General features: G+C 30.4%; 1 protein-coding gene across 1 annotated transcript; it reads right to left on the bottom strand.

The window, feature by feature from the left end:
• Positions 1 to 5,630: 5,630 nt before the first annotated feature.
• On the bottom strand, positions 5,631 to 5,798 carry BDCG_17792 (uncharacterized protein; the record flags this gene model as incomplete). Its single annotated transcript, XM_045426855.1, has 1 exon — positions 5,631 to 5,798. The coding sequence occupies one exon, from the start codon at positions 5,796 to 5,798 to the stop codon at positions 5,631 to 5,633; it is 168 nt and encodes a 55-aa protein (XP_045282554.1).
• Between the last annotated feature and the right edge of the window lie 8,285 nt (positions 5,799 to 14,083).

Here is a 14,083-nt window from a genome sequence, read left to right as displayed (position 1 = left end):
CATCTTCTATTATATGACAGTGTCTTAAAACAGAACATCAAGATATTTGATGATGTTATCAGGCATTTACAACACTGATTCACATGCTTTTATTCATGAATGAAACTTCTGTTTTATATAATTCTTTAATTATTCATTGATATATCAATCTTGATTAATTAATAAACTGATGACATCTTCATCTATACTTAGTTTCATGAGCATTTCCATTCTTCATGATGAGTAGAGAGTGAGATTAAAAGTATTAAAATATATAAAAGCATCTAAGTATTCTTTCAGCACTTTTATATTTGATTCTGTAGATGTTGAAATTGTATGAGTTAATCATTGAATCTCTTTATATTGAAGTTGTTGAGTTGTGTGTATATCTGCTATCTATTGCTATTATAATTTCAACATTGCTCAGAGTTACTGTGATATCATCTCTATACTTATACTTGAGAGTTCTCTTATATTATCATTAGACATGATTATATCATTTTATCAGATATATAATATCTGAAGAAGTGTAATTATATTCTCATATATCTAAGTATCAGAACTCTCAGATCTTTTACTGATATTCTCTTATAAGATCTTACTCTCTTTATAATTATTATTATTATTATTATTCTTTCATTATACTTATATGCAAGCGGAGCTTATGATGAGTTCTTACGTGATGTTAAATACAGGTCAAGTGTTGATTATACAGAAGGAAATACAGGTGTTGAGATCATGCTAAGATAATAAGAACATAGAAAATACAAAGAAGTGACAATTAGATACATGTGATAATAACTTCTCAGCTCAGAAATATAGAGTGATTTTATTGAAGTGATTTATACACTTCTGTATTTATTAGAAACCTGAGATGCTTGAGTTTCAGATTTAATGTATCCCTTGCGGGTTTCAAACCCACACACCTTGATTTCCCATGCCAAGGTGCTACTGAGTGGCTGTATTAATCATTCAGTTATCAGAGCTACTCTCTTTATAAGATCTTGTTACAGAGTCAGAGTAACTGATAAGCAAGCTTCTATCTGAGAACTATCTGAGAACTCAGTGTCTACTTAACTGTTTAACTATTTCTCTATTTCTTATGCATTGTTTATATGTTCAGATATCTCAGTGAAAAATCATTTCTAATGAGAAGACAATGTGTGAATAATTATTTTTAATAAGAAGACAATGAACATTTTTCTAGTATAAGAAGCCTACACTGAATAGATCAGTATTATATTAATAGGTCTTATATAATAAAGAGAAAAATGTTAGAGAAGAAAAGAAAGAGAAAGTGTAGAAATCAGTGATTAGAGTGAATATTTATACATGTATGTAGTGGTGTACGCGGTGAAGCTTCAGAGTGGAAGAATCTATACATGTTTGTGGCGGCCGAGGATCGGTGTACGCGGTGGAGCTTTGGGGCGGAAGAATCTATATGCGTTCGTGGCGGCCGAGGATCGGCGATCGAGAATGGCCGAGAATCGGAGCGTACGTGTTCGAGAGTGAAACGGAAGAATCTATGGAATGTAACACAATAGTCTATATGATTGATCGGGCGCAGCCCGTCACACATTCTCAGAATACTGAGATCACTATGAGAGCTTATGAGATGAATGCAGAGACAATGAATGCAAAGATTCTTGAGTAATTGACTTTCTTCTATTGAAGATTACTGCAGACAACTCAGCACATCTTATAGTGAATAATCTCACTCATATTATTGAACTTTTTGTTAAATACTTATTAATTATGAAGAACACTCATTTGTAATATTCTCTCAATCAGTTGTCAGATTTCTATCTATTTTAAACAGTTAATCTCTTTAACACAGATCTTATAATAATATTTTCATTTCATGAAAGCTTTAATATGTATAAGGTTTTTCAGAATTAGAAGTACAGTGATCTCAGAATCAATGAATAGATCTTTAAAACTATCTCTTACTGAAGATTTTCTCACTGTAGATTCTCTCACTATAGATTTCCTCACTATAATAATATCTCTTATAGATGTTAAAGAATTATCAGATTTAACTGTAAGTTCTGAGAAATTCAGTGTATTCTGCACTAAAAAGATAGATATTCTCATGAAGATATCATAGTCAATTCATTAATTATTAGTGAGTATGAGAAATAATGAACACTCAGGTCAGATTTTCTTATCAATGAACAGATTATCAATTGATGAATCAGAAATCACTATAATCTCTTGATAAGCTGTAGTGAGTAAATCTGATATTACTGAAGAAATTACTGCAGCTGCTTTACAGACTGCATTGAGTAGAACCTTCAGATTGTGTGAAGTAGTTAATATTAATAAATTAATAAGATAAAGGTTCTTCTGAAAAATAATGTCTTTTGATATGTATAAACACCTGTTGAAAGAATTCATTAATCTGTAATTAATAAAATCATCATATCTTATAAAAATCAACTCTTTGAAATGAGAAGCTATCTTATTAATGAGCTTGAAGACTATCTTCAGAAATGCTTTACAATCTCATCAGTGAATACCGTGTGCAGAAGATAGAGCTTCAAGTCAGACCTCATATAATATAATCAGCTTTGTGTTTTCAGAGTTCTTATATAATATTCTTGAGATTGATATAAGATTAAGCAGCTCTGTGACTGTAATAACTATCTCATCTCACATCTTTTTCAGAGCTGAAGAGTCTATTAATAGTGATCAGAACTTCTTAATGATTAAACTAATTAATTATTTAGATACTTTATCTTACTGTGAAGTATAAGAGAGAGTTAACTCTTATTTTATATCTTCACTGAGCATATATGCTGTAACTGCATTTGAATTCAATTCTTCACAATCTGAGTGAATAATTGCAATGTCATGTCTCAGCAGATTCTTGATAAATTAATTGAAGATCTGTAGATATCTCAACATCTCATCCTTGCATTTCAATAGAAATATTCATCTTATATAAGTGATATTATCTGTTATCATCATTGCAAGCTTCTTGTCAGTGTAAGATAATATATCATTTTCAGTCTCAAGAGTCTCATCATCACTGAATATATTCACTCAAATCTTCAAGGCCTTGCAGGTGACATGACATGGTGTGAAATTCTTGTAGAAAGCATTTTTCTGTTTAGTCTTAATATATGTAACACAGAATGATAATTTTTTCAGGCTGATAATAGTAATATTAAATCGCGGGTCTCTGATCATCTTTAATATACTATTTTCACTGATATGATTAAGTTGATAATTGATGTCACTCATCTATCAGAAGCTGTTTCAGAAGAACTGTAGATAATTAAGATAAAGATGAGATAATAAAGAAATCAGTATCTGAATTCTTAAGATTAATTAACTGTTCAATCTTCTCATGACTGAAAGGTCTCAAAGACTCTGTATTCAAATTGTAATCTGTTGAGATTGTCTTTAGTTTCAGAACAGTCATGTATGTCACTGCTTTATACATTGAGTTATTCATTACTTCATGAAATGTTGATGAGCTGTGAGATAGAATGTTAATATTATTATGAGACAGATTGATGTAGAAGATATCACTGTTGATAGATAATAGAAACTTAAAGTAGTTCTCAGTATTAACTTGTATATTATAGTGAATATAGCTCTAGCACTTCATAAGTTCAGTGAAGATTAGATTTGTAGATAGTTCTGACATGTAGTATATATGATTAAATTCTATCAATCTTTCACTTACTAGAATGAATGCAGTGCTGACACTCTGAACCTTTAAAATAATCTTATTAATTACTTAAACTATCAGATTATTGATTGTAATAAGTTCTGAAAATTATAATCTATCACTTACTATGTAGCATCTGATATCACTATCTTATATTATAAGGGAATTCTTGTGAGATTTCTTTAAACAGGCTGATACATTAATTATCTCTGTGAGGTTTATCATCTGATAGGTCTCTGATTCATCTGTAATGAATAATTGAGTTCTACCCTTACTATTGTTCTTTTTCTTCTTTTTCTTGAATTTCTTTATTCTTACAGTATTGTTTATTCTTCAATTATTCAGAGCACTGTCTGAATTAATTAATCAACAGATGTCAAAGTGAGATCTCTCACATTCAGAATATATAAATGAATTTCCTGATTCTCAATGATTTTAGAAGCTCTCTTGAGTACTATTATAATCACATTCAGTACAGTCTTCACGGGTCAAATTCAATGTATTATTGTTAGAATTGATAGATATAGTGATTGTTATAGCTGTAGTTGTTGTAGCAGAGTTAGTCACAGAATCTGTATTCTGTAGATTCTTTTTATCTTTTAAAGAATTAAGCTGTGAACAGATCTTCTTCATGAGAAGATTAATATTTAATATCACAGCTGTGAATTTGAAATTCTGTATCTTCTCTATTTTCTTCTAAACATAATCTCTTTAATTGTTGAGTAGAACTGAGTAGAAGATATCAAATATTCACATATCTGAAGAGAAAGTATTCATCATCTTCAATTTCATAATAATGAACTAGAACTTATCAAAGAATGTGTGTAAATTAATAATCTATATATCATCAAGTAACATGAATTTCAGAACTATCTCACAGCATAACTGTGTTTTAAGAACAGAGTATTTCTGTTCAATCTCATTTCATAGAGTATAAGTAATCTGATTTTTATTATATTTGAAGAAATGTGATCTGACAGCTGCACTTAATAAGTTTGAGATGAATGTGTAGAGTCATCAGTTTCTGATATCTAAGAATAATACTTATTCATTATCTCTTTATAGAGAGTTCTGTGTCTGTCATTTCTCTATCATATATTAACACTGTGTATCAATCAGTTTTGATTTCATGAAGATGCTTTATATGATGTAATTGAATATATCAGTTAGACTGTTTGATCTCACAGTATTCTTGACATCTTTCTTGAATTGAAAGATTATCTTGTCAACACAGCTATTCAGTTCATAAAGGTTGAATTTCAATCTTTCACTAAGATTAGAATCTCATGTGACTGTACAGGCTGTTGAGATGATAGTAGAATTATTATTAACATTCTGTGATTAATCTATAGAGAATCTCTGTTGATGAAGTTTTTTCAGTTATAATTTAAGTTCTAGAACTCTTCACTTCTTCTTCTTTATCTTAAATATCATCTTGAGATGTTTCATCTATTGATCTGATATTGTCTCGCCTGAATAATTGACTTCATGAGAATCAGCATTAAGCTATTGAGTAGATTGAGAGGCCGGCCTGACCGTGTCAGAAGCTGTATTCAAACCAGCTTCAAATTAAGAGAGTGTTTCAGAGCACTTATCAATGAAGCTTTCAAAAGCTTCAGAAGAATGTTCACTAGCAGAGTATAAGTGTATATATGTGTGAGTCACGTGAGTTAGACCTTATATAGTAGCTTTAACACCCCCTCATGCTACACAGATCAGTTAATTCACACAGTTAAAAGTGCTCAAATCATTCAAATCTGCAATAAAAATTAATTACAAAAAGTAGAGTCTAGTTTCCTCATAAGAACTAGCTTCATACATGAAAAAACATAAAAAACATGCAAGAAGAATGCTCAAATCTGTTCTTTCAGTATTGATATTACTCTCAGTCATTCTAACGCCGCGGGATCTCATTCTCATTATTTTTGTGGTTTTCATTGTCATAGGTATAGACATAGGTCATCGGCATAGGTCATTGTATGAGCAATCGGTGGCCCGGCATCATATAGGCACTGGGGCCTGGCATCGTAGGCACTGAGGCCTGGCATCGTAGACACTGTGGCCTGGCATCATATAGAGACTGTGGCCTGGTATCGTAGGCACTGAGGCCTGGAATCATATAGGCACTGAGGCCTGCCATCGTAGGCACTTGGGCCTGGCATCATATAAGCACTGTAGCCTGGCATCATATAGACACTGGGGCCTGGCATGGTTATCGGTATTTTTATTGTTTTGGCGTTAATATTGATGATTATCATGAGTATCATTAGAAGACTTGCTCAGTATTGTAGTATATAGATATAGTGATATTATCATTATTAACCTTCTTTCTATTCTTTTAATCTGCAGATTGTTTTTCTAAGTATTCAAATCAGTAGCTTGATTTATCATGATCTTTCATCTTGCAGACAGTGCATTTCTTCTTAATATTCTTATTATTCTTCATGTTCTTAATAGCATCTTTGTTATTCTTTGTATCATTTCTGACATTTTTATCATTCAATGATAGACAGAGTAGTATATCTCTGCAGAGATCAAGAAAATCATCTTCTAGTAATGTGATATTATCATTCTTTACTGCATAGTTCATATAATCTCTGATAAAGATTGATTACTTCTTGATAAGACTGTTAAGAAGCTTGTTAAAGAATATGAAGTTGAGAATATTAGTATATTCAATATAAATATACTCAATGTGAATTGTAAGTAGATATTTTATAAATAAGTGATTGAAGTTATCATAGATAACAGTTGCACTGATATCATTGAATTTCTTGAATAGACAGACTCTGTGAATTTTCACTCATTCTGAAAAGAATACTGCTATGACATTTCATAGAGTAGTAGAACTTAGAGAATCTTAAGATATAGTAAAAAGAGATTTAACTTCAATAGAAATAGAAGACTATATAAAATTATATAGTCAGAAGTTATGTTTCTCTCAGAATTATTTCATATTCTTATAAATATTCTTTAAGAACTTACTAGTGAGAATATCTTCTATATGAGATTGTTTAATAATAAGCAGAATCTCTTTCTTTCAAATGAAGTAATCAGATATTGATTTAAGAAGATCTGATTTTTGAAGATATTTAACATATTTGCAGAATTCTTGAAGAACTCTGCTTAGTGCAGAAATATTCTCTTAATGCTGAAAATAAGCAGTAAGATCAGAGCTTAGATTATTAATATTATTAATAGTAGCTGTAGTAGTAGAATTGCTAGAAGCTCTTATCTAATATAGTTCTTTATTTATCTGAGTAATACATCATCTTAAGACAGCAGCTTCATCAGTCATATTATTATTATCTTGATTATTATTATTATATAGTGATTTTCTCATAATTATTAAGATTGAAAAGAATTCAGATACAGTAGTTTAATTCTCTAAGATTTCTTCATAATTAATTGATCTTATATTAACAGGCATTTGATATGAGGTATTTAAATGAAAGAAGCAGCTATTTGAAAAGCTTATTATATGATTATTACATGATTATAATACTTTATAGAAGTGTAAGAGCTTCATAATCTGTAAGAGAGATTGAATGTGATTTTTGCCCCGGTGGCTGAATGATTAATGCAGCCACCTGATAGCACCTTGGTGTGAGAAACCAAGGTGTGTGAGTTTGAAACCCGCAGGGGATACATTAAATTCATAACTCAAGCACCTCAGATTTCTAATAAATACAGAGGTGTACAAATTGCTTTAATAAAATCACTCTATGTTCCTGAGCTGGGAAGTTATTATCACATGTATCTAATTGTCACTTCTTTGTATTTCCTATGTTCTTGTTATCTTGATGTGGTCTCAACACCTGTATTTCCTTCTGTATAACCAACACTTGGCCTGTATTTAACATCACGCAAGGACTCATCATAAGCTTCACTTGCATATGAGTATAATGGAAGAATAATAATAATAATAATAATTGAATGTGATTGATTGTTATTGTTTAACTAGTAGCTAGTGAAAGTTAAATATATGTGTGTGAGTCACGTGAGTTAGGCCTTGTATACCTAGGTAGTAATCATGTCATGCTTACTCACTCTCTCTAGTAAGTGCATTACAGTGTATGAAAAATCACACTGTACAGAAAATATTTTAAATATAGTAATCTTTAAAAATTAATTAATAATCATTATCACATCTATCTATAATATAAAGATTATCTATATACTCATTAGAAGGTGTAGAATTCACTGTAAATTAAAATTCTATAGAATTATCTTATTGTGATTAAGTAACTGTAGATTTTATAGATTTGATTTCAATTAATTAAAGATTATTATTAAATATCTTTTTCATCTTATCTATTCTACAGATTGTAATCTTATAATTGACATTCTTAATAGTGAGAACTTCATCTACTTGTATCTATCTGTGAGAGAATTTAACAATCTGATATCTATTTACTTAATAATGATTTGTAAGTTCACTCTTATAATATATGTTCAATTCTGCCTAAATCATACTACTCTTGAAGATCTTGTTTTAAACACAACAATTCTATCTGAAAGAGATGAAAAGTGAGGCAAATTCATTCTTCATGATATTCCAGTTGAAATTTTTGACTGTGAAGAAGGAATGCTACTTCTCAAAAATGAATTGGAAGAATACAACTCTATTCAACTGAGAAAGGAGCCTGTATGACTAAATTCAATTGAGTTCAGACAAAGCAGGAGAAATGCCTCTGTTCTAGTATATACAAAAACACTTGAACAGTCAAAGATCTCTGAAGTAAGAGTAGCAGGTTTGAAAATGAGAGTTCATGAATACAAAGACTCAAGGATGAATCTCAAAGCTCAAACACAGTGTTCAAACTGTCAAAGATATGGACACTTTGCAATCTCATGTTTTAGAGACTCAAAATATGCATTCTGTGCCAGAGATCACAAAACTAGTGAGCATAAATGTGAAACATGCTCAAAAAGAGGTGAAATTTGTCAACACACTCTGCTTAAGTGCTCTAATTGCAAAGAAAAACATGCATCTAGCTCAAAAGAATGTATGTTTGCTTCTAGAACTCAAAAGAACTGGAGAAAAGATGAAGCTCAAAGTCAATCTAGAACTGAAGAGAAGAGTCAAGCCAGTAAACTCACAACTGCAAGCTCAAAAAGAAGAAACTCTCAACTATCTAAGTCTTCAAACTCCAACTCTCCAGCTAAATGTAAATAGAACTTGAATCCTCAAACTTCTGTTAAGATTAGAGAATTGAGAAATGACTCTGGTGATAAACTAGATATAATGTAAGCAGTTGAGATTTCTACTTTTCAGAACAGTTATAATCTACTATCTGATGATAGTGATTAGATTCTACTCTACTCTCTTTTAGTATGAATATACAACAAAAACAACAAAAAAAGTTTAAAAACTCTTCAAAAATCACATTTATTCAAAATAATGTGAATAGAAACTCAAATTGTATTTATTCTTGTCTTCAAATTGCATTTGAACAAAAAGTTGATTTTATACTGCTTCAGGAGCCGAATTTTGATGCTGAGCAAAAATATGTTATTTCTCATTCAAGCTACTACTGCTTTTTATCTCAAAAGTCTGAGATAAAGTCAAGAGTAGTGATCTATGGAAGAAAGAGATCAAGATATCAATTTAATCTAAGATTTGATATCATGTCTGACCCTGATATTCTGGTGGGTGATATTATAGATAAAGAAAATGAGTTTGATACTATACAGCTCATAAATATCTATAATGAAAAGTCATTGAAGGAAAATAACAATATCTGGACAATTGATAGAGGATTTCTGAACATAACTCCATCAAGAAACTCTATAATTGCAGGAGATTTCAATGCACATCATCTCTGGTGAAATTCAGAATGTAAGAGAGCAGTGAGAGCTGATAATCTGATTGAATGAATCTTTGAGCATTCAATAGATTTGGTTAATAAGTCTGATCAACAAACATTCTTTAGAAAAGGCATGAAACAGAAGTCTATTATAGATCTAACCTTCATGTCACAAAATCTAATGGAAAGAAGACTTGTAAACTGGTTTATTGATTCAAATGAGACATCAGGATCAGGTCATGAGATTATTCAATTTAATATTGAACTGAGTGAAAAACAAATGAGTGAAAATCCTCTTCTCTCTAATCAGTATAACTTTGAAAAAGCTGATTGGAAAGCAGTTGAAGAAAGCATAAAACTGCTAAAATCTGAAAGACAGAATGAGCTATATTGGAATTCTGGTCAAGATATCTCAAATGAAATGCTTGAGAATAGAGTGAAGCTTATTACATCTATTATTCTAACAAGTGTTAGAGATAATATTTCAAAAAGAAAATCTTCTGAGTATTCAAAACCTTGGTGGAATGAGAATATCTCATCTAAAAGGAAAGAATTAGCTACTGCTAGAAGAGATTGGAAAAATGATGTAATATCTGATGAAGAGTTCAAAGCTGTCAGAAATGAATATTTTTCAGATGTCAAAAGAGCTAAAACAGACTGCTGGAATAAATTTCTTGAAGAAGCACAAGAGAAGGAAATTTTTAAAGCTTTTAACTATACTAAAACAAGAAGTGTAGCAAAACTTCCAGCCTTAGAATATGAGTTTCAGAATGAATCATATACAGCAAACTCTTTTGAGGAAAAATGTCAAGCTTTCATGAGAATTCTCTTTCAGAACTCATCAGACTCAGATTCAGATTCAGAGGAAGAGAATATATCACTTCTTAACTACATTGATGAAAATGACTGGGAATGGCCTGATCTTATACAAGATGAATTAGAGTCAGCTATCTTCTCAAGTTCTGTTAAAACTGCTGCAGGTCCTGATTCAATTAATCACTTGATTATTCAAAATACATATTCCTACTTAAAGAATGAATATTTTGAGCTCTTTTTCAATCTCTTGAAAAATGGATATCATTCTGAATGCTGGAGAGAAGCCACTGGAGTGATTCTTGCAAAACCTAATAGAAAAACTTCAATTCCTAAGTCATATAGAGTAATATCTCTATTGAACTGTTTAGGAAAGGTTTTAGAAAAGATAATAGCTACTCAACTATCTTTTATAAGCTCTATAGATGATTCTCTTTTATTCAGTGAACAAATGGGAGGTAGAAAACAGTGTTCTGCAATTGACACTGTTCTCTCAGTTGTTCATGATATTCAAATAGCAAAGCATGAGAGTCTGGTCTCAACTGCAGTTTTTATTGATATAAAGGGAGCATTTGATCATGTTTCAAAGTCAAAGTTAATTCAGACATTGAAGATATTAAAACTGCCACTTTCTCTAATAAAATGAGTTAACTGTTTTATGTCTAAAAGAATTATACAACTCTTCTTTGATGGAATGAAACAAGACAAGACTGAGATAAAAATAGGAGTATCACAGAGATCTCCAATCTCACCCATTTTATTTGCAATATACACTGCATATCTATTCAAAAATAGAAATATGAGAATAGTGTGATCTCTGAGTTATGTGGATGATATTGATCTAGTCTACAGCTCAAAAACTATCAAAGAGAATTTGAAAGTAATTGAAGAAGCTGCAAAGGAAATCTTTGTTAGAGCAGATATCAATCAAATTCAATTTGATATGAATAAAACTGAGTTAATTCATTTCTTTCCTAGACTCAATGAGAAAGAACTATCTCTAACTCTTTTAAATAGAGAGATTAAATCCAGTGTAAATGTCAAATGGTTAGAAGTATGGTTAAACTCCAAGTTGAATTTTAAATATCACATTCAACAAAGAACTGTCAAGGCAGAAAGACTATTGAACAACATAATCAGACTATTAAATACAGAGAGAGGTCTATTCTTTCAGGCTATGAGACAGTTATATATAGCCTGTATCACATCAGTAGCTGATTATGGAGTTCAAGTTTGGTGGAATAATCAAGGGAATTTCACTGAACTCTTTCAAAGTCTGTAAAACAGAGCCTTGAGAAGAATTCTGGGAGCATTCAAATCATCTTCTATTAAAGCAATGGAAATTGAAGCTTCAATTCCTCCTCCTGCTATTAGATTTGAAAAGGCCTGTATGAACTATGCTCTGAGAGTTGTAAAGATGAGCTCAAATCATATAATCAGAGAAAGAGTCTCTTCTTCATTTCCATCAATTAACTCTGGAAATGAACTGGATTGGAATAGATTTCTTGATTGAAATGAAAATAATTCTTCAAAGAAAATGCCTTCTCAACTGTACAGACTATGCTCTCTGATTAAAAATCAATTTTCTTCTTTAAATGTTGAAAAAGTTGATCATGAGAAGTTATCTCTCTGAAGAGAAAAGCTTGAATCTCTTATAGACTTACAAATAAGTGAACTATCAAAAGAGAAAGAATATGAACAGCATTTGAAGAGAATTTCTACAATCAATATAAAAGACTCTATTCTGGTTTATTCAGATGACTTAAAAAATGAGAACTTGAATAGATTAGGCGCAGACATTGCTTATACTGAAGATAATATTAATTTTATCTCAGATTTCTGGAATCTAGGCTCTGAATGTGAAGTCTTTGATGCTGAACTATTTGCAATAGTGAAAGCTTTCAAACTCATTGAAATAAAATCTCATAAAAGAGGAAATTGTTTGAAAGAGGCATGGATATTCTCTGATAGTCAAGCTGCTTTAAAAAGACTTAGAAATAGTCAGATTCATAATGATCAAATGAATCTTGAACTGATCTTAAACTCTGTTTTGAAAATTCAAAAGAGAAGAACATCAAAGCTGATAATTCATCTACACTGGGTTCCTGCTCACATGAATATTCATGATAATGAATTGGCTGATTCAGCTGCAAAAAAGGGTGCAGAATTAAGCAGATCTATTCAAAAAATTATGTCCTGATCTTTTATAAAGAGAAAAATAAAAGAATCTTGTTTAGACAAGTGGAATGAAAGCTGGCAGAAACAAAAGAAGAGTATACATTATTCAAGATTTGAAACAAAACCCAAGTGGAAATCTTGTTCAATTAAATGTAAAAAGAAAATATTCTCATCTATAATACAGCTGAAACTAGGACATGGCTATTTCAAATCTTATATACAAAGATTTGATGATAGATTTGACTCAATAGAATGCTCATTCTGCAATACAAATGAGAATCCTGAGCATATTGTAATGCACTGTGCATTATACAATAGTCTCAGAGCCAGATTGAAAGAGAAGTATGATCTAAATCAATTAAATATGAGATTCTTATTCTCAACTGAGACAGGAATTAAATACTTAATAGACTTTCTATCAGAAACTCAAGCAGCTACAAGAAAATGGCTAAATTCAGAATTATCTGAGTATGAAGAGGAGGAAATAAATCAGATATAGTCTGTTAAAACAGCTATACACTCTCTTTTAATAATTTGTTTTGTTATAGTCTCTCTTTACTTTATCTTTTTCTTTATCTTTTTCTTTCAATTTCTTTCTATCTATTTATTTAATGTGTCTATCTTTGAGACTGTGTTCTTTTTCTCTTTTCTTTTGTCATGATATTGTCAAATGATTTCAAAGTATCAAAAGATGTTAAAACACTGCAATTTGTAAACAGTTTTTGTATTCTGGGCTGGAATTTTCTGATTTTGCATATCTGAAATTGATGAATGTATAATAGTTAACTTTACAGACATAGAAAAAACCCTGAGAACTAAAGTTCTCAGGTAGATGTCATAGTCTCTGACTGCATACATCTATAATTGAAGAATAATAATAATAATAATAATAAGATCTTGTTTAACTGTCTTATTAAATCAGATATAAGAGTATTCTTCACATCTTCTAAGATCTTGACTGCTGTATTAATTTGATAACATAGTTTTGCAATTATCTCTGAAGAGATTAATTATAAGAAGACAGTTAATAGTTAATCTGCAGACAGTGAAGTAAAGTGATTATATATATTATCATTATTATTGTATATATTGAGATTCAGAGTATCATCAATAGTAAGAGATCTTAATTAATTGAGAATTATATCATGATTAACTGAATACATTTAGACTGACCGTGTGACCGTGTCTGAGACTAGAACCAGATTTTTTGATAGTCTTATTATCAATTTGACTAATCTCATTACATGGTTTTAACATTAGATAGTAGTCTCATACTATCTCAGTGAGACTTACTGTCTACTCTTATCACATTTTTCAAATGAGATCATGATTTTCACTTCTCAATTTAAATTATTTTTATTGCTTTAAATGACTTTAAATCTTATTTGAGTGTTACTAAAAAGCATTACTTTTTAAAAAATTAAAAATAGTCTAAAAAAAACCTTAAAATGTCTAAAAATAGTAACTTTATGCTAAGAATGAGACTAAATGAGATCAAATGAAATCACTTTCTCATTTTTTTCAAGTCATGGTTTCATTTTAAAATCTGATATATAGTCACTTTGCATGTTTTTTTAATAGCTAGTCTCAGCAGGATTCACATCAAGAAATGTATGAGATCAGA

This window comes from Blastomyces dermatitidis (assembly GCF_000003525.1).
Source record: "Blastomyces dermatitidis ER-3 genomic scaffold supercont1.11, whole genome shotgun sequence".
NCBI lineage: Eukaryota > Fungi > Ascomycota > Eurotiomycetes > Onygenales > Ajellomycetaceae > Blastomyces > Blastomyces dermatitidis.
The sequence above is the reverse complement of the archived record's forward strand: the minus strand, read 5'-3'. Positions and strand labels throughout refer to the sequence as shown.